The sequence below is a fragment of the Polyodon spathula genome, chromosome 13 (assembly GCF_017654505.1).
Source record: "Polyodon spathula isolate WHYD16114869_AA chromosome 13, ASM1765450v1, whole genome shotgun sequence".
In the NCBI taxonomy this organism is placed as follows: Eukaryota; Metazoa; Chordata; class Actinopteri; order Acipenseriformes; family Polyodontidae; genus Polyodon; species Polyodon spathula.
Window position 1 is genome coordinate 32975755 of NC_054546.1, and position 19221 is coordinate 32994975.

Here is a 19221-nt window from a genome sequence, read left to right on the forward strand (position 1 = left end):
CTTCCAATGCAGTGAAATGCCTGAGAACCGGACTGGGACTGTTATAGAGGGCTCATTATAGTGTTGGCAACAATGGCAGGTCCCAAATTAAAACCAACAGGCTGCAAATAAGGAGGGATTGCCAAGATTATGTGATAGCCATTCCCAGGCTTACCCTGTGGGTGAACTCTTAATTACAAGTAACCTCTCTGTTTCTGTCTCAACGTCTTTTACCACGACACACATGGGATTTATTTTTTCTCACAGTTCTATAGAACACGCCCTGCAATCATGTTTCATTTTACACTAAGAAATACTTGTTTTTATAGTGTTAGCTCTCTCTGCACTGGATCTGTTATGGAGGTTCGCATCATTATGAGTGGCTCTGGGTTTCTGTTGCTCCAATATTAAATTCTTATAGTTTTCTCTGTATCTGTCTTTACGTGGCTCTGGGCTTGTCTGCCGATATTGAATAGCCTTTGGCATTCTGTTCAAATCATTTGACTTTACCACACTGCCAACCCCACCTACACACACACACACACACACGGTAATTCATAATTCTCATAAGAGACTGAACTTCCACCCTCTTTACACCCGAACAACTCTCTGGTGGCCAAACTGCCAACCTCATCACATGACCAAAAATAGATTCAACTTATGGTCAATAGTTTATGTATTTTTTTATTTTTTTATTTTTTTACAAACTCCTTCAAATTACGTCTTCACGCTGACCGTCCTTCCTCTGTTCACACAACAAAGCAAAATGACGGCCAACAGCAAACGAATTACAAAAATATACTACAAAACAAAGACGCGGCAAACCCTAAAATCATCATAAAAACTTTGCTTTCAGTGTTTTCTGACATCCTAAAATTCAAACAAATCCAGCGCGACGGTGTAAATAGAGAATTCTGTTATGAGAATTCAGAGAATTCTATGCCACAGTGAGAAAGTCAGGTGGACTGTTCTATGCCAAAAAAGCTTTAATAACTCTGTGCTATGGACTTCAAACACATTACTTACTGATTTCATAAAACAAATATTAATTCCTCTCCAGTCCACATTTACGAGAGAGAGAGAGAGAGAGAGAGAGAGAGAGAGAGAGAGAGAGAGAGAGAGAGAGAGAGAGAAATGTGGGACTGGCAGAGTTGAAAGCTCATAATGTCACATGATTTGAATGGAATGAAGAAAGCTGTTCAGTGTAAGAACTTTTTCAGATAAGCTCAGAGCCAGATTTATAAGAAATTGAAATAACTCAATTAGAGAAACTGAGCCCACAACCACCAGAATGATTTAATACGTCGTAAAATTGCAAAGAAATGTAAAAAGTGTATTCAAATGACATTATAGCACAGGAAGCAAACTTTTAATGCACTCTTACTTTACCTCTGGTTTTGACAAAGCGGCTTGTGCAGCATGCTATTGACTGTAAGAGGGGAAAGTCTGAAGCCTTGAGTGGATGACTTCATCTTTCTTCAGTGTTATCACATTCTTGTACTGTTTGTGTTCACAGATAGAAGGAGTGAAGGAAGGAGACTACATTGTTTCAATTCAGGATACAGACTGCAAGTGGCTGGGGGTGAGCGAAGTCATGAAGATATTAAAGAATGTTGGAGATGAGGGCGTGGATATTCAAGTCATCAGCCTCATAGAAAACACAGTCTCCTCTATGGTAAGAGAAGAGACAACTCCACTTAAGAAGGAATACATATTGTTTTTAGGGTCCAAACCAGTGACTGATATTTATTTTGGATTACCTGGCATATATTAACTCTACATCACTATATATATATATATATATATATATATATATATATATGGCTGGCAACTAGAACTGAGGTTTATAGTGCTAATGAACCACAAAATTAAATTTGATCCACCATACATGTTAAATAGATGGCACTGACACTTATTAACATAAAATATGTTCTTTTTAATACGTGCCGATGCTTTACACTGTGAGTGAGGGTGTTCCAATGCATATTTATCATTCACATTTCAATGGCCAGCTTAAAGAAATTCAAATGAAAACATTAGAAATTAAAATTCAATTTTTTTTTTTTTAATGCACTATTTATGTAAGGTTCAGCAGTTCAAGCGTCTGTAAAATAAGTGTGATCTTCCATATCCAGTTTGTATTGGCATGGTCAGGGGGGGGGGGCTTTTATAACATTTTGCAGTTGATAAGTAGGCACAGAAGGCAAAGCTGTGGAGGAATGGAGGAAAGAGATATCAAGGAATTAAACATAGTTTAAATTCGACATGATTGTGGAACTCTGCAGTAGGGCTCCATTAAAAAAAAGGTAAAGCGAAGTATCTGAACTCTACCGAAAACTGAATTTCTTTCTTTTTTCTTTTTTTTTTTTAAAGAAACTCATCCTTTGAATAGATACTTTACATACAGAACACTTTACTTCACAAGTCTTGCTCTTCCTTAGTTTTAAAAATTGGGGCACTATCTAGATATACAGTAGGAGGTGACATGGGTGATATTAAACAAAACATTCTTGGCATAAAAATTTAGATCCCTGTTAAATGAAGGCATTTATGTTTTCATGTTTTAATCCTTGCAGACTCAATTTCCAATCAGATTTACATTGTCTCATCCTCTCTACATGATTATGCAGTAAAGATTGTAAAATGTTGAAATTGTTTTGTTTACACAGCCTAACAAGAGCGCCACCTACTGTGGAGGACTACCAAAGACCTACTCAATGATCTGCCTCGCCACGGACGATGACAAGATTGACAAAACGCAGAAAGTTACCAAGAAGCTGTCCTTCCTGAGTTGGGGCAACAAGAACAAACAGAATACCGACAGCACTATCAGCCCGCCCTCAGCCACCGCTAAAACCTTACCTTCCAAAAACAGACTATCCATAGCCTTCAGGAACACGGACAGCTCTCTGTATTAGCAGCTTGCAGAGTTTCAGAGACTGATTTAGGAGTATAACTGATGCTGCATTGTATTTGAACTATATTGAACAATATAATATTCATTTTTTTCATGCTTTTTACAAAAAAACTAAAACATTGCACATTTTTAGAGCTGTAGCAATGTCAGTACCGGTATTAATATTTTTTTGTTTTGTTTTGTTTTAAAAGTGCTGCTTGCTAGTTTATAATGAGTCGTCTTGTATTACAAATGGTAAACTGGAAAAAGGGCCTTGTTTAAATTGTACAGTTCACTTCAGAATAAATCGTCCCTCTTTAGAATAGAAATTAATCAAAAACATAAGGGAATGTAAAAATATGAAGTTTGACAAGTTTTTGTAAAAGACCAAACTCGAAACTTATCCTGCTGCTGATTTTGAAGGATTTGTGTATTGTATAACTTTATTTGCTTGTTAGACACAATTGAATTGTATATATTGTAGTATTACATCAGTTGTTTGTCAATAGTAGCCTCAGGTTTAGAATAGACCCATAATGGTAAAGGGTTAGGGGCCCAATTAACAATACTGTTAACCCACACTTTCTTTAAGAGTGCTAAGGGCTAACAAATAATTTGCAGAGGAATAAAAGATTTTTCAATGAAATAGTCTAATAGAACAATGGCTACATCCTGCAGTCAAATCGCTATTCACGCAAACTAAATATTGTGAGACAAGTATGTGTTCAGAATATGATGCATAATGTGATAAGGCACAAGTTGTTTCTTGTGTTTTTAAACCATTGTTTAATCTCTCTCTGAAAAGGACACCATTTAGAGCTTTCGGTCGAACAACTAATACTGATTAGGGAAATTAGCAGTGCAGTAGTACCTTCCAAAAATCCTATTATCCATAAACAGGGTTTAGAAAAAATGGCAATGTGTGTTAAGTTTAGTAATAGGGCCCAAACTGCTTTAGATGGTCAAGTACTCACACTTTTTTTTTTTTTAACACTGCGCAGTGTGTTAGTCTTATGCTGTCCACAAGGCTAGATTCCAATTTACACTATGTTTGATATATCATTATGGATAAAATTGTACTTAAAAAAAAAAAAAATATATATATATATATATATATATAATACTGCAATGTGTAAATAATAAAACCTAGTTTTAGATTTGTAATATGTGGTTCTCTGTTGTGTACGGTACATAGGATGAATACATACCACTTTCTGTTTACTACAGTATTTAAGAAAGAAGTTCGATGTGCATGGTCTAGAATTGGTTCCCATATTTTGAGTTCCTGCTCTGTAAGGATATTTTAAAATGTTGTCATGGTAACTGTTACCATTTTGTATTATTGTTATTTTTTATCAATTAGAGTCCTTGCTTCACAAAGTGCTTTAACTCAACTCATTTAAAGAATTGTTTTATTAACAAAGTAGTTTATATTTCATGAAACTTTTATACACTGTTGTATGCTTCTTGAACAACAATTATATTCATGGAATAACTAGTGAGTTAAAGCATTATGAATAGGGACTTTTCTGTTGTGATTTATGTGTGGGTGTTTTGTATGTAGTTAGGACTAGTTTTAAAAAGGACAATAGGAAGTAATGTTAAAGGAAGCATTTTATGACTCGGAGTAAAAATAATCCTTTTGCTGCCTTTTTCTAGGCTAGCTAGTGCGATTTAAAAACCAGAGCCAAACATATGAACACGTCATATATAATGATTGTTTTATCAATTTATTGATATATCATTTGGGGATTAAGTACACGGTTCCTAAATGTTACCCATTGTGATCAACTGGTAGCTTTGACATGAATGAGGGTCAGGAACTTGTATGCTTCGAGTCCACCAGACTGGAAAGAGATGTGATGGTTGATTCTGCCATCTGGTTAGAACCAAAGGAACTACATTTGATGCCAACACATACAAAGGGTGTCACATTATGGGGTTAATTGATAGGAAAAAATAATAGTAAATGTACACAATATGCACATGTAGGAACACTGCACCTAGAACATTTGTGTTTGTTTATATACGTAGACTTGCCTCTTTGAAAAAGTGCCAACAGCTGACAGGGATGGTTGTCATAATCTAATCTTACCACATTTACTATAAGAAAATGTAAGTATTAATGAAAAACTTTTTGCTGATATAGTATATAAATGATATATACATTATAATCTGTGTATCTCTGCTATACAAAGACTCTACAGACTAATGCAAAGGTTACGTTTCTATTTCTATATATTCTTCACCTGTGCCCTGGAGGATTTTGCGTGTTAATTAAACTGTTGATCCATGGGGTCGGTTTTCTTGGTACCTGTATGATTTTCTGTATTAATGAAAAGTTACTTTTATTCAGGTGTGTTAGTGCTTTTATGAAGATTTTCATCTATTCAATAAAATCTAAAAAGCGACTGCACCTTATCTGTAAATAAATCTGAAAACCTGTATGACTGCATTTCTTTTTGAGGTAATAAGAGTTTTTTTTTTTTTTAGTGCTGATAGGGATGCATTTGCCTAGCGTTAGCCATATGGCAGCATTATTAGTACATAACTAAGATAACATTTGGGATACTACTGCGCTGGTATTGTTGCTTGTTTAATTATTTTGAATGCAGGTTTAGGTGACCTGTACATTTATGTAGATTACATATTTTATAATCATCTTAATGTACAGTATTCTTTTTTTTGTTTGTTTGTTTCGTGTTTGAATATTCCTTAAAAAATGTACGGTGAACATTAACCGCTTCAGAGCCACATTCTTTTAACCTTGGACCAGATCCCTTTCAGTCACTGTGTGCATAATTATACCACATGAAGTTTCCTATATATGTATCTATTTTATAATGCATACATGTTTTTTCAAAGTTTTAGCAGAGCAACTTCTGGAACTCCATAGAGTTCACACAATCTTTTTTTTTTTTTTTTTTTAAATCGTGACCGATTGCATAGACCTCTCAACAGTATCTTTAAACGCTGTAGTATCTCAAAGTTTCATTACAGGTGGTGTCCAACAGAAATAAGTTTCACTGCCACGTTGCTTTAACCTACTGTATAATCCAGATATGTTCACATTTCCATTTCATGTTTACAAACCATTTGATCCGATATGACAAACCCCTTAAATTACACTACAATGGATGCTTACATACTCATAAAAATGTTGTTTTTGTCTGTAAGGAAAAATAAAAGAATTTTAGCCCAATCAGTTTTATTGTTTCAGAATGTGTTTTACTCGTTTGTATTTAATACATACACGCATACAAAATGATGGAAGGGTGGCTTAACACCCCAGGATTGTTTTTGTATTTAAGGGATGCAGCTTTTTAGAGACAGCTTTATTTTTGTAGGTCCTGTCCTAGAAACTTCAGGAAATGCCTTCTTTGTTTCACAGACGAGACTTGGTTTATACACAGTAGGCACCACACCTGTTTTTTGTGCTTGTGATTTATTCACACAACTGAGTAACTACCCACTGCCTGGTTACAACACACAGGTGAAAACCATGCAGTATTACAACAGCAATAGACAGGGTCATGGATGGGGAATGGCCTGACCTGCCTCTATGTGTCAATGCATTCCTCCTAGGAGGCTGTAGAGACTGGGTCCAGCCAGAGTTCAGTGTGGAGAAAAAGAGGGATTCACTCCTTCATGAACAGCCTTAGAACTGGATATAAATACAATAATTATTACAATAAAATTCAAATGTACTCAAGGCAAAAATTATTATGCCTTAAAATGAACAGCCATCCACTAGGAAACACTTGATAATAATGATTTAAAGTTGGAAACACATTACAATAAGGCTGGGTTATAAAATTATAAGACAAGCCAAACATAACCACAATTGGCATGGAGTGCTTCTGCATACTGCAAGCCTTATAATTTGGCTCATATTGTTTCAGCAGGAACATAGCTTCACTGTATTACACTATAATTAATCATCGAGCTTGTCGGAGATACTTCTGGCAACATGCATAAGCTTCTGTTTGAAACGATTGAAATGACATGGCAAGTCCTCCACACTTTAAAATTCTAGATATTTCATATGGCAATTTACCCATAACTTTAAACTACTTGATTAAAAATCATGCTCATAATGTCAAGCACACAAACCGCGATGCTCTGTAAAAGTTAAGTGAACTCTGCTCTCAGTAGAAGATCCCACTTTTGTTTGTGTACTACATTGTTAACCTTGCTGAGAGACAGATAGCGTTTTCATTAATAATATAATCAATCAACAGGTTTTTCCTCCAAATCTTTTATCAATCTTGCACATTCAGCTGTTAATTGCTCAGACACTGCAGAATTTTTAAATGCTGGTGAAACCAGAACTCACTTTGACAGTTTGCAGCTGACTCTGTCAGGTTAATCAGATACACTACACTGAATTTTACATGGGGAAGCTCTTTAACAAATGTTAATCAAGACAATCTGATGGTATGGGTATTATAGTTTGAGGAAATAAAGCAGGATCTGTGCGTATGCTAAACGCCAGAGGGCTAAGTTGACACTTAGAACTTGTGTTATACTGGCATAATAACTGTTTTAGAGTTCAAAGTTAAAACTGTGTTTTAAAACTAGTAAAAAGTAAAACCTGCATGTTAATTTAATGACTCAGAAGTATGTCAAAGTCGTTTGCTTCTAGCTGGGTAACAGTACCAGCTTGCAAAGAATTGTGTAAATCCCTTAAAGGAGTGCTAACCAAGTTTAAAATCCACTCTTGCCTTGTTAGCATTAGCAGCATTACCACGGACCACCCTTTTCACGCTATGAAGATCATTTGGTTATCTGCTTTGTACTTTAAATAGGCCTATACATAATTTCCAAGTACAACACTGTGGATTCAAAATATAACAATAATAATACCATATGGATTCTTCCTGGTACCCTCAGTGTGGTAGGTTAAAGTCCATTGGAGTGCAATGTAGTAGAAGCATCTTTAACTTCTATAGCACTGTCTTATTCCATATAATACAATATCCTCACAATGGAACCAGTGATTCTCAAGCTGATAAACCTTAGTTAGTACTCTAATGAATCCAAATGCACCATTCATGGATCGAACATAAATGGTGGACCAGCCCTAATTCAGTTTTTACTGTTTCCATTCTGACATTTCTCTTGTGTTTTATTATTGAAGGAATTAATGTGTCAATGTGCGTCGATTTATGTCACGTCTCATTAATGGGGCTGTACATAAAAAAATGCCTCTTTCATGCTCACTTCTGGTCCCTGCCATTTGGATAGTGGTGTTAGGGAAATGGGTACTATGTCTTTTTATTTAATATTTTATTTATACGTTATTGAATTTAGATAAACTTCTCTTTTTAATCTTTGCAGATATATATATATATATATATATATATATATATATATATATATATATATATATATATATATATATATCATATATTCATAGATAGTTTTTTTTTCAATCTAACAGTCCTGTCTAATACAATACAATACACTGCAACATGTATTCTAAAGTACAGATAACTACAAATGTCCCTCCTTTACTTTCCATGCAGACTCCCTCTGTTTCTTTTTTTTCCCCCATGAAGTAGGTGATGTCAACACTAAGGTCACAATATCACAATTTCTAATGAAACCATGCAAATCCACAGGCCTGCAAGAAAGATGTCAGCAATACAGAAAAACAAAACCCTCGGGCAACAGAAGTTACAACTATTCAAAATGATTGCAAACATCTTAAAAACAGGAAAGTTACAGCTACTTTGCATTTGCAGCTATATGTGCAATTTACATAAAAGGAAGAAATACCAGGGGAAAAAAAAAAAAAACTTAATGGTTCACTGGTTTCAAAAATCCATAATCTACATAAGTGTGTGAAGAAAAAAAAAAAAAACATATTTACAGTCCTTATTCATATTAAATTACTTTCAGATCCCACTTATGTTAAATTAGGTCTTGTGGGCAACTTATAAAAGGCTTTAGAAACAGATATAATGATGTCATCGCCAATCTGCACAACACACTACCCAGCAAAGCGGTAGACTTTGGAAGGCAATAGTCTTTGAAGTTGGTTCAAGCTGATATTTAAAAAAGATCTATGAAAGGCCCACACAATACTTTTAAACCAGTTACCCAATACTACAAACCAAATTCCTTTCAATGTCAGCAATAATCAACTTTTCAGCATCAGTAGTAAGATAACAGGCTACTTCAATTGAGGGCAAGCTTAATTTTATAAGTCTCTTTTTAAAATAGTATCATAAGTCAGTTCACCCTTTTTGCCATCAAAGGTTGCTATGCTATTAAAAAGGCCACTTGCTTTTCTTAAAAGAAAAGACAACTTAAATTAAACCCATTCTTTTTTGTAAATGAGCTGCATAACATAAAGATATGATATAATGATATAACGTTTCCTGTTACAAGTCCATCATGATGGCCAACTCAGGTCATTCTGGACTTTACTGTAGATTTCCACTCCTAACGGAATGATAGACATCTAGTTGCCTTAGGTACTCGCTTCCACATCATATCAGTTCTACCATGACTGCCCATCCTATTCATAGTGGTAAAGCAGGTAGTTCCACTTTCTTCACCAATCCCAGCATATGCCTCAATGAGTGAGAACTAATAGCATCTGCAATAACTGAAACTGTGCTGTGGGAAACAAATCTCTTATTATTCTTGCGGACTGGTTAAGTCTGTATGAAGAAAGTTCTAATTTGCTGTGCTATAGTCCGTCCCACGACAACCTCAAGTTCTTCAGTAGTGGCGTTGCTCAGCTGGTGAATGCTGGGAAACTGCTGTAGCAGGGCCAAGGCTTTTACTTTCCCAACCCCAGGGATCTGCTGAACCATGGCCAGGACAGCGGGCTCGGCCAAATTCGAGCGGCTTTTCCGACGGAAGGGGTTATAATCTTGTTCTTTACTCTCTTCATGAACCTACAATGAAAACCATCCATTACAAACACCTGCAAAACTTCATCGCTTGTGTATTCTACTGCCTGTAGTAAGAATACCTTAATTGTCTTAAATATTAATCAAAATAAAATAGTTATATAGTGTGCTTATGTGTAATTGAGAAACATTCCAACAACCCTTTTGTTCCAGTAGTACATTATTCCTGCAATTATTGGGTATTTTAAAGTGCTTCAACACCTTGCACCACGCAGTTTTTTGTTTCGCCTATCAAACTTCTTTCAACCTGGGCTGCGGTGTGTATACCTTGAGGCAACACTTGTACTGTGGGATGCTTGCTTTGCAATAAGGGGCGAAAGCAATCCTGGATTCTGCCTCATTGAATTTTCAATGACTGGCACAGAATGAATCGTTGACTCTCGTGATAAAAACTACATCACACAAATACTTGTTCATGCATCTTATGTGTATACAGTCTTGCAATTTCAGGTGTAAATATATATTTAAATGAATCCAAAACACACCAGGAGTATAAGTTATTAAAAGTAGAAACAAAATTAAGTCATATCTGAGAATTATTAGCATTATTAAATTTTATCCCTCAGACTTCCTTTCATTGTGAAGCAAATCTTTTGGATATGCAAATATTCCCAATACAATACTATACATAGGTAAAACATAATTTTAAAGCTATATAAGGCATATGACTTACTAGCTGGATAAGAAGCTGAGAGGCTTCAGTCTGGCAAGCAACAGGGAGTAATGTCATTCCTAATTCCAACACCACAAATTTCTGGACAGACTGAAAATACTGTTCGCTGATCCTGGTCTTTTCCACGAGTACGATCCCACGAAGGCTGGTAGCCTTTTAACCAAAAAAACAAAAGCAGTCTTAATAATGGTTAACCTAACCCTCAAAAAAGTAAAAACTTTTGAGCAGACTTCAAAGAATGAGAAAAACAGCAACAAGACATACACATCCAGAGTTATAATTATAGTTAGCAGGTAAACAGAGCAGTTATGCTACAAAAAAATACATTTGACTATCAACTTTGTTGGTGATCAATGACTCATCATTTTTTCAATGAGCTAGTGATCTGATCTTCATCTCAGTAAATCCACCTTAAATTAGGTACAAATCTGCAGAAGTCTCTGCACTGTATCGAAAACAAAAGAAGTGGAAGGTATTTTAAGAAGTGTGTGGGTGAGTATAAGTCACATCTCCTGCGAGATGCCTAATGGGCCACTGACGGTGGTTAATTTGTAAGAAAGAGGTGCCGGGGAGCAAGCAATGACAATAATACAGTTCTTAAGAACCGCACATCCAAAATCATAACATGTTTATTTGAAAGAGTATTGTATGTACTAGTGTTAGATGTTACAATCACATATTCTACATCATATACAAAGTAGTAGTATGTGCAGAAAAATTAAAAGGCAACCGCAGGACAAATAATAAATAAAACAAAAGCCTGTATACATTTTGTTATGGTTTTGCATTTAAATGGTTTAAAAAGCAAACAAATTAAAAGGCATTCAGGAGGACTCCAGAAGGACGGCATTGATTTAAAAAAATAATAATAATAATTTACACACCCCAACCCGAACATTGGTTTGACCCACAGTCTGCACTATTATCAGCAAATGTGTATGCAACAGATGCTGCTGGTAGATTACAGAGGCTAATTATGTTTTTATTCTATTAATTAAATTATATTAATTAAATAATTCTAGACAGAAACAGATTGTTATTTTTTTATTGTTTTGGTTTAATATAATAGGCTAATGTTCCTATTGAAGTAGGCTACAATATTTATTTTTTTATTAAAAAGTTGTCGTTCTTTGTTGAAATTAATGTTCAGCTTTCATATTCTGTTGTGTACTACACATTTAAATCAAAGCAAATAGTGTAAGTTGCTTATATCGTTTATTATGTTTTTCAAAGCAAGTAAGCTTATTTGTGTATATTAAAAAAATGACAATAGAGTTGCAGCCAATGTCATCTTACTTAAAATGGCACTCAAGCTGAAATTGTAAAGTAATTTGAAGCAGGCTACAAACGGAGCAGCAGACTGTCTCTCTTTAGTACGCCCAGCAAGAACTTGCAGACTTAATAACAACTGTGCTGAGAATTTAAAAAGAAAGCATTGTCCATTGATAAACACTGCTCTACCGGAATATTGTCCTAACTAACAGCCTGACACAAATCCTACCAAAACAGACATAACCTTGGCGCCGGCAAAAACATAACCAAGAGTGTTCTACCTCTTATGAAAGAAAAGAAGCCTGAAAGATAACCTGACTAAGAAAAATAGTTTAAATTCCATTCTGCAATACCCATCAAACTAGTATTTCCAAGCGAACTGAAGTTACATCACTGCACAAAAATGTCAAGTTACAAAGACCATTGTTATTTGCCAACAGGAGTTGGAGTAAACAGTATGAACACCAGCCAAAACACTGTCAACAGGGTGTTAGGCCATCACTGTTGTAGAAGGACTGTGGCAAGGTGCCTACCCTTTTACTATTCATGTATTATAATTATTATTATTAAATTGTGTTTGTGTGTGGACGGATGAAAGCCACCTGACATTATTACACTATGTAACACAATTTTTGTTCCTGGGTAGTAAGTGTTATTTCCTAATTGCTTATGCCTCAAAAGTATAGAAAATGGCTATTATTCCCCACAAACTTTGCTTTTGTGACCAGGACAGTGATATTTTAAAATATCGCTATTTCCAGTGGGAAAATGGGCAAATGTGTGTCTTTTTCGTTCACATAAAGTCAGAAATTACAGTATTATGTATTTACAGTATAATCGTAAATCTCGAAAAACTACTCACTTCTAAATCTTTTGTAGTCATTTTTGTATTACTTTAGTATAAATACATGTTAATTTGGATTCATATGTTGTTTTTTTCTGACTTTATGTGAACGAAAAGACACACATTTGCTCATTTTCCCATTGGAAATAGTGATATTTTGAAATATCACTGTCCTGATCACAAAAGCAAAGTTTGTGGGGAATAAATAGCCATTTTCTATACTTTTGAGGCATAAGCAATTAGGAAATAACACTTACTACCAAGGAACAAAAAAAAATAAAAATAAATTGTTACACGGTGTTATTTGAGACCGGCGAAAAGCCAGTCTTGTACTATGCGATTGGCCTGGACGGGGCTCGGTCTTGTACAATGCGATTGGCCTGGACGGGGCTCGGTCTTGTACAATGCGATTAGCCTGGATGGGGCTGAAAAACCCCATCATAAAGTAGCTTGTGGGAATGTGGCTGGAAGCTTAAGATATTTAATGAATAAACACGCACCACTCCAGCCGTCCATGACAAAGACACATAACCATTTCCTTTATTACAGCCACCAATTAGCCATTCTGAAGAAGCACTCTATAACCTAGATCTTACCATTCTGCACCCTAACTTAAACTGTCTTGCAACAGCCATTCATGTGAGCGGTAGCCCATTTACACAAAAGTGTACGCTTCACGTAGCAGGAAATGTATTGTCACACAAGTGTCCGTTATTTTAATTTTTTTAACAAAAGTTTGGAGACCAACAATAGGGTTCCATAACAATTATTAAATAAGATGAAAAAAACTAAAACTGGATACACCATAGTATTTCAGTACATTTGTTCTACAAATAAAATAACATAACTTCATGTGTAATTTTTATAACCTGTACTTACATTTCTAAATCGAACAAGTTTCCTCTTGTAGTTGTTTCCAACCACCATGTCTGTTTCAGAAATATACAGCACACAGGTTTTATTAGACAGGTGGAAGTCCACTAATCCCAGCCCATCTTCAAATATGGGTTTGATCTTTCCTGAAATAAGGTAAATATTGGATTACTATGTAAACAGCATTTGGATACCATCAAAGGCACAGAGGCCAACAAACAGACACCTGTATTTATATCCAGGGATACTGTCTTATTTGATTGGCAATCTTAAATAAATAACTACAAATCTATTTTTTTAAAAAAAATATTTTATTGAATTCAGGTAGTTATTTTGTTAATACATTAAGATTACATAAAATTATTTAAAATTATCACATTCTACTCAAAATTCCATAGTCTCGGCTGGCTAGTGTCTACCCTAAGAAACTGGAAACAGAAGCAACATTTCATTTGCAACATTCTGGTGCCCTCTAATGGTCACACGTACTACAATATACAGATATAATATTTTCAAGGCTGTTTTCAGTTTATGTTTCATAGAACATTTCTGGAGAATGCATCTATTTCAGTTTTTTTCTTTTTACAAAAATTAAAAATTGTGTTAAACAGTATAGATAATGAATTTCCTAATTTTCAGGTTAAACACCAGGCATTCCACTGGGAAATGAAATAAAATGCAGCCCAATGTAAACTCAGTGTAAAGCTTATGACGTTAAGCACCTGAATGTATACATGCCAAGAGTCCCTATATAGTCGGGACAGTCCCGATTTCCTAGCAAATGCCCCTCGTCCCGATGCATAGGAAGAAAGTCAAGATATTCACACATAGAAAAAATATATATATGCAGCTGACACATCTGCTGATCACTAACTTACCGGTACACAAAGGTAAGAACGCTTCATGGTGTCTGTGTTTACTATCAGGCTGGTCGTGCAGTGTTGAGTTGAGGGGATATGTCTATTATATTATATGATAGTGGGGTTTTTTGTGTGTGTTTAACCCCTCCCTTGTGTATGTTGCGTATATTTCCATTAAATTATTATTTTTTTGTTGAAATCAATATTTGCATGTGCTTGACTGAGCCAAACAAAGAAACAGTAGCTTTCGTAAAATCGGTTAATTATTCAGTAAAAATAGATAATAAAAGGACCTTGTGTATTTTGAAGCATCATAGTTTATTTTAGATTCATAGTTGTACCTCTTACTAGCAACAGTAATATTATCACAACTAGTTTGTTATTTGTAGAGCTATCTTACCCTGAAACCCCTGAGCTATTGCAGACCCCCTCCACTTCTCATTGACGAGAACGTGTCCATAAGGCGCTGCTGCTCCTGCTCTCACTGGTGTCCTAATGTCGTCCATCGGCACCACATCATTGAATCTGAAAATGAAACACACAAGACAAAGGCATCAGACTATTGAGATGTATCTTTCGTTTGTGTCTTGTACTGAAAAATTAATTTAAAAAAACTAACACACCTTTTGTATCACAGCTTGTCAAATCAAATACAACAAATATTTGACTTGGGGGTTGCCACTGGAAGCTTGTGCCCCAGATAGCTTTATCTACCTTGTGGTACTTCTTGTTAGCATTATTATTGTTGTTGTTGTTATGGTTACTTTTATTATTTAGCAAACCAAACCGATAACTTCACATGTACACTGGATTACTACAGTCCTTCACTTTGAATATTCTTCACTGAAATTTTATTTCATTAACTGTAACAAACTCAGCTGAGCGGAAGTCACCCAGTTTTCATTTCAAGGGGTTGGGCTCAGTATTTATACTTTGCTGGCGAGAACGCTTTGCAGAGTTTAAAATGTGCTCTCAGCACATACGCTCGTATACTTTTATTAAGAGAAATGTAAAGTAAAACAAACCCGATTTTTACACTCGTCGATGCAAACTTGCGCTGCAATAAAAAAAAAAAAGCAAAGAAAAAGCGCATTGTATTTTTTACTTCTGGAACAGTTTGACAAGGTTAATCAATGCTGTAACTAACATAAAAACTTTCTGAACAAACCCAACTGGCTCTTCCGCTCACTTACCTGAAACCCTTCAATTCATATCGTGCCCTTTTCCTTGTGGGTTTTGTTTTTGTGTGTGCGTAGTTACGTTTTTTAACCGAAGATGACTGACTGCCAGATTCGCTTATTACAAAAATCTTTTGAGTCGTACTACCCACCAATCAAATTAACTGAATTTTACAAGCGACGTTTGAAAAGACAGTTAGAGAGTATATCGTTGCAGAACGAAGGCTACCACAGCGTAGCTCACACAATGTAGTGCTGCGTACGCAACTTACGTAATGCTTCATTCACACTCAACACCCCTACCACGTGACTAAATACCCCACGAACCTTAGGTTTAGGGTTAGGTTATTACTATTAAACAAGCACAGTTTTAGAACCTAAATTTGGCACCCTTATCATATGACCGGGCTGTAGCGTATAACGAAGACGTCTAGTTGCGCAAGCTGCATTACCATGTAGGAGCTACGCGATGGGAGCCTTCGGTCTGCAGCAATACCCCTCTCAGGAAGCGGCTTGGAATTTCTAAACGGACTGCGTTGCTAAGATGGTTAAAGCTAGACTATGGTTGGACAGACACATTGTCCACATCCAATCGCGTCGAGCGTTGCAGGAGTGTGGTGTATCAGAGAAAGCGTCTAGTTACTGGGTAGTCAAACGGAAGAGAAGTGTAATTGATGATCGTTGCACGGAATTATCTTTCTGTATTTTCCAGTAAACAGAGGAATCAAAATACTTTTTTTGCAGTGTTCATTTGAAGCGGAGAGCAAAATATGACGTCATTTCCAAAGATGGCATTCAGCTTTAGAAGAAAAGATGCAATGGCATTTGTAAGTAGTAACTTATCCAGATTTATTTTCAATTATTTCCTGAAGTTCATGGTAATTCCTAAACGTCTATAAAACTGATACTGCCTACATACGTATTGAGTTTTGGTCTAGACTATTTCCATCGTGCCAATTTATTGTATACTTTAGGCGTCTGTGGACTGCGTTTCATCATAATGAAGACATTTGTTGGCTTAGCAGTTCTTTTTTTATTATTACACTTGATGCCTTCTTCTATTCACAAGCTTCCTTGCCTGTTGAATTGTACTTGCATGCACGCCTTTCTAAGGCAAAAAATTACAAAAAAGGACTGCACATAGCCGAATTATAGAATTATTATTATTATTATTATTATTTACATTTTCTTTTGCCGTAAGACATTTCTTAATAAATATATCAAGAAACCTAACTGCGTGTGAATAAAACGGAGAGGCATCCACGTCGAGATGCTGACTGGATTTTGGTTTATAACTCAATATTTCGCCGTATACGTAGCTGCGTGAACACTACTTATAATACACCTACAAACTTGTGCAACTAGTTATTCAAGCTGTAATACATTGTCTCCGCGATGGCTTGAGCGGCGTGTGGGGAGATGTCACGGACTAGCGGGTAGTGCAAAAACAAAACAAACAGAGGTACGGGGCTAAACTGCCGCAGGAGGACTTTTGTTAAATAAGCAAAATAAATATTTAAACAAAACGGCTCAAGGGGCAAAACAAATAAACACAGTACGTAAATTAAACAAGTATATTCGTATCTGCATCTCTCTCTCTCTCTCTCTCTCTCAGCCTCTCTCAGCGCTGTGTTTCCACCACAGGTTATTATACAGATGACAATGAATTAACCCAAAGACAATTAAGCCTTTGCAGTACTGAAGTGACATGTCCAGTAATCTATTGTACACTCGGACAGCACAGTTTACAACTAGTTGGGCTGGATGAGAAGAGAAGTCAGATACAATGATGATAAAGGCATGGGCCAGAAACTCAGTCAAAGCCTGAACCTGTAGAGGTTTTTTATAGGCTGCCTTAGCAATGTGCAGTACAAAACTATTAATCTAGTCTCCATAAAACCGCTTTAATATCTGTGGGCTTTTAATTGCAGTCTTCCATTTGGGTCCATTGCTCCTAAAAGTACTGTGAACACTGAAACAGATGTTCCGATTCAGGTCATACAGAGTGTAAATGTTAGTTTTCTTATATGTTATTAGCTCTGGTCCCCTTATCTTTGATATTTTATTGTTTGTAAACATTTAGAACGTTTAAATTACTGCTTTCCTGCGCTGAAGGCCGACTTCATAGCCTGGCCTCCCACCCATTGTCCCAGACCAGTCTCAACCTGTTAGACCTTGGGCCATGTGAAGTGCTTAATGGTATCATGAAGCTCAATTTAAACCTCCCAAAGCATAAGGGGCCGGTAATGATGTTGCTAATGCTAATAAGAAAATGTATTTTAAAAGCTGGTGATAGATAATCTTACATGTTGCTGTAGAAAAACCCTTAAAACACAAAGCTTAAACTGCCAGTTTCATAGACCTCAATCAACACTAATCTTGGATTATCCAATGCAACTAAGTATACTAGTCTGAGATTAGTGGTGGTCTGTAAAATTAGCTGTGTGTGTTACTCATGAGACATATTTTCAAATGTGTGTCCTGGGGTAAAGTAAGACCGCATTTGAAATATCCAATTTGAATGTCGTCTCACCATTGCAACCCACTTACCAGTCAGGGGAACTAAAGATCATGATGAGACCTTCATTTCAGCTGTCAAGCCAATCAACTCCTTTCAGATGTTAAAATTAAGCAATGGATGTTAACAAGCTACTGAACCCTGGCGACAGTGACCAAGCCTAGAAAGACTGCACGCTTATCGAACACCTGACCAGTTGGGGTTGCTGAAGTGCTATGACGTGAGTTTATTCCCTAACACAGCGGTAGCGCAAAGACCAATGCAGAGCTCCCTGTGGTTCTCAAGCAAAGATCTTCATAGCAATGTGATTCGAAACACACTTGCGTGACTTACCCTGCACTCCAAGTGGCAGTACTTTTAAGTTAAACATTGTCTGCATTGATGAGCAGATGGGGTGGGACAGTTATCAACTTCAGAGTCAAACTATATTGGTGGGATTGAGAGCATCCTATATTCAGATGTCCAAAGCAAATTCATTATGGCTTCTACATGTTTGTCTGTTTTGCTTAGTTTGGTTGTCTCTGTACTGTTGTGTTCTTCATCTCATCCTAACTAACCTGGTTTCCCGTCGTTTGTTTAGAAGCACATAGCTCATGGCTTGATCCCTGCTGCCACCATTGCCCCCAGGTCAGCTGTCCCCCGCACCCCTCCCCCTCGCAGCCCAAACCCCTCTCCAGAAAGACCCAGGTACATATACATGCGCGTGTGTGTGTGTGTGTGTGTGTGTGTGTGTTTCTCTTTCATTTTGTTTGCCTGTTTTTATTTAGTTGTCATAACCACAGAAATGGTGGATCTGTGACTGTAACCAGGAGATCAATGTGCTGTAAGTTTATAAGAAACTTTCTCTTCCTGGCAAAAAATAGAACTATGTTAAGTTCTAGTAGAGTTGTTCATTTACTGTTTCATTGCCACATAACATACAGTATGCCTTCATAACTAACTTCAAAAACCTTATCGTCAGTAAAGCTAGTAAGCATATTAATCCCTTCTATCAGCTCCAGCTCAAAATATCTACAGTATTTCAAACACCACCTTCTTTTCCAATCTATCAAACAACTTAGGGCAATTCCATGATACATTTTTTTCTTTACAGCTGTTTAAAGTTACTGTGTATGTTACATGGCTTAAACTTGTTTAAATATTAACATTTTGGGTAACCAATAGAAAAAATAAATAAATAAATATCCTTACACTACACCTAT

At 36.1% G+C, this 19221-nt stretch overlaps 3 protein-coding genes across 4 annotated transcripts in view; 2 read left to right on the forward strand and 1 right to left on the reverse strand.

The window, feature by feature from the left end:
- LOC121325583 (rhophilin-2-like) overlaps positions 1-5291 on the forward strand; it is a 29207-nt gene extending 23916 nt beyond the window's left edge. For both annotated transcript variants that reach the window (XM_041268330.1, XM_041268331.1), the window contains exons 14-15: positions 1496-1654; positions 2649-5291. In XM_041268330.1, the coding sequence (XP_041124264.1) occupies positions 1496-1654; positions 2649-2897 (408 nt within the window). In that variant the 3' untranslated portion in view covers positions 2898-5291. The remainder of the gene's footprint in view (positions 1-1495; positions 1655-2648) is intronic.
- Positions 5292-8296: 3005 nt separating this feature from the next.
- faap24 (FA core complex associated protein 24) lies at positions 8297-15979 on the reverse strand. The gene is made up of 5 exons (XM_041267403.1): positions 15517-15979; positions 14724-14848; positions 13470-13609; positions 10475-10627; positions 8297-9786 (listed from the first exon to the last, which is right to left on the reverse strand). The coding sequence occupies exons 2-5, from the start codon at positions 14827-14829 to the stop codon at positions 9541-9543; spliced, it is 645 nt and encodes a 214-aa protein (XP_041123337.1). The 5' UTR covers positions 14830-14848; positions 15517-15979; the 3' UTR covers positions 8297-9540.
- A 130-nt stretch (positions 15980-16109) lies between these two features.
- cep89 (centrosomal protein 89) overlaps positions 16110-19221 on the forward strand; it is a 100612-nt gene continuing 97500 nt past the window's right edge. Inside the window, exons 1-2 of the mRNA XM_041267741.1 lie at positions 16110-16328; positions 18600-18706. Coding sequence (XP_041123675.1) covers positions 16272-16328; positions 18600-18706 — 164 coding nt within the window. The 5' untranslated portion in view covers positions 16110-16271. The remainder of the gene's footprint in view (positions 16329-18599; positions 18707-19221) is intronic.

What these genes read in the sequence shown, in the direction of transcription:
- faap24 (XM_041267403.1), bottom strand. Translation starts at nt 14,829, where the DNA reads ATGGACGACATTAGGACACCAGTGAGAGCAGGAGCAGCAGCGCCTTAT. An exon ending in AATAGCTCAGGGGTTTCAGG is followed by an intron (nt 13,610 to 14,723) that starts GTAAGATAGCTC and finishes ACCTTATTTCAG; the next exon opens with GAAAGATCAAACCCATATTT. An exon ending in AACTTGTTCGATTTAGAAAT is followed by an intron (nt 10,628 to 13,469) that starts GTAAGTACAGGT and finishes TTTGGTTAAAAG; the next exon opens with GCTACCAGCCTTCGTGGGAT.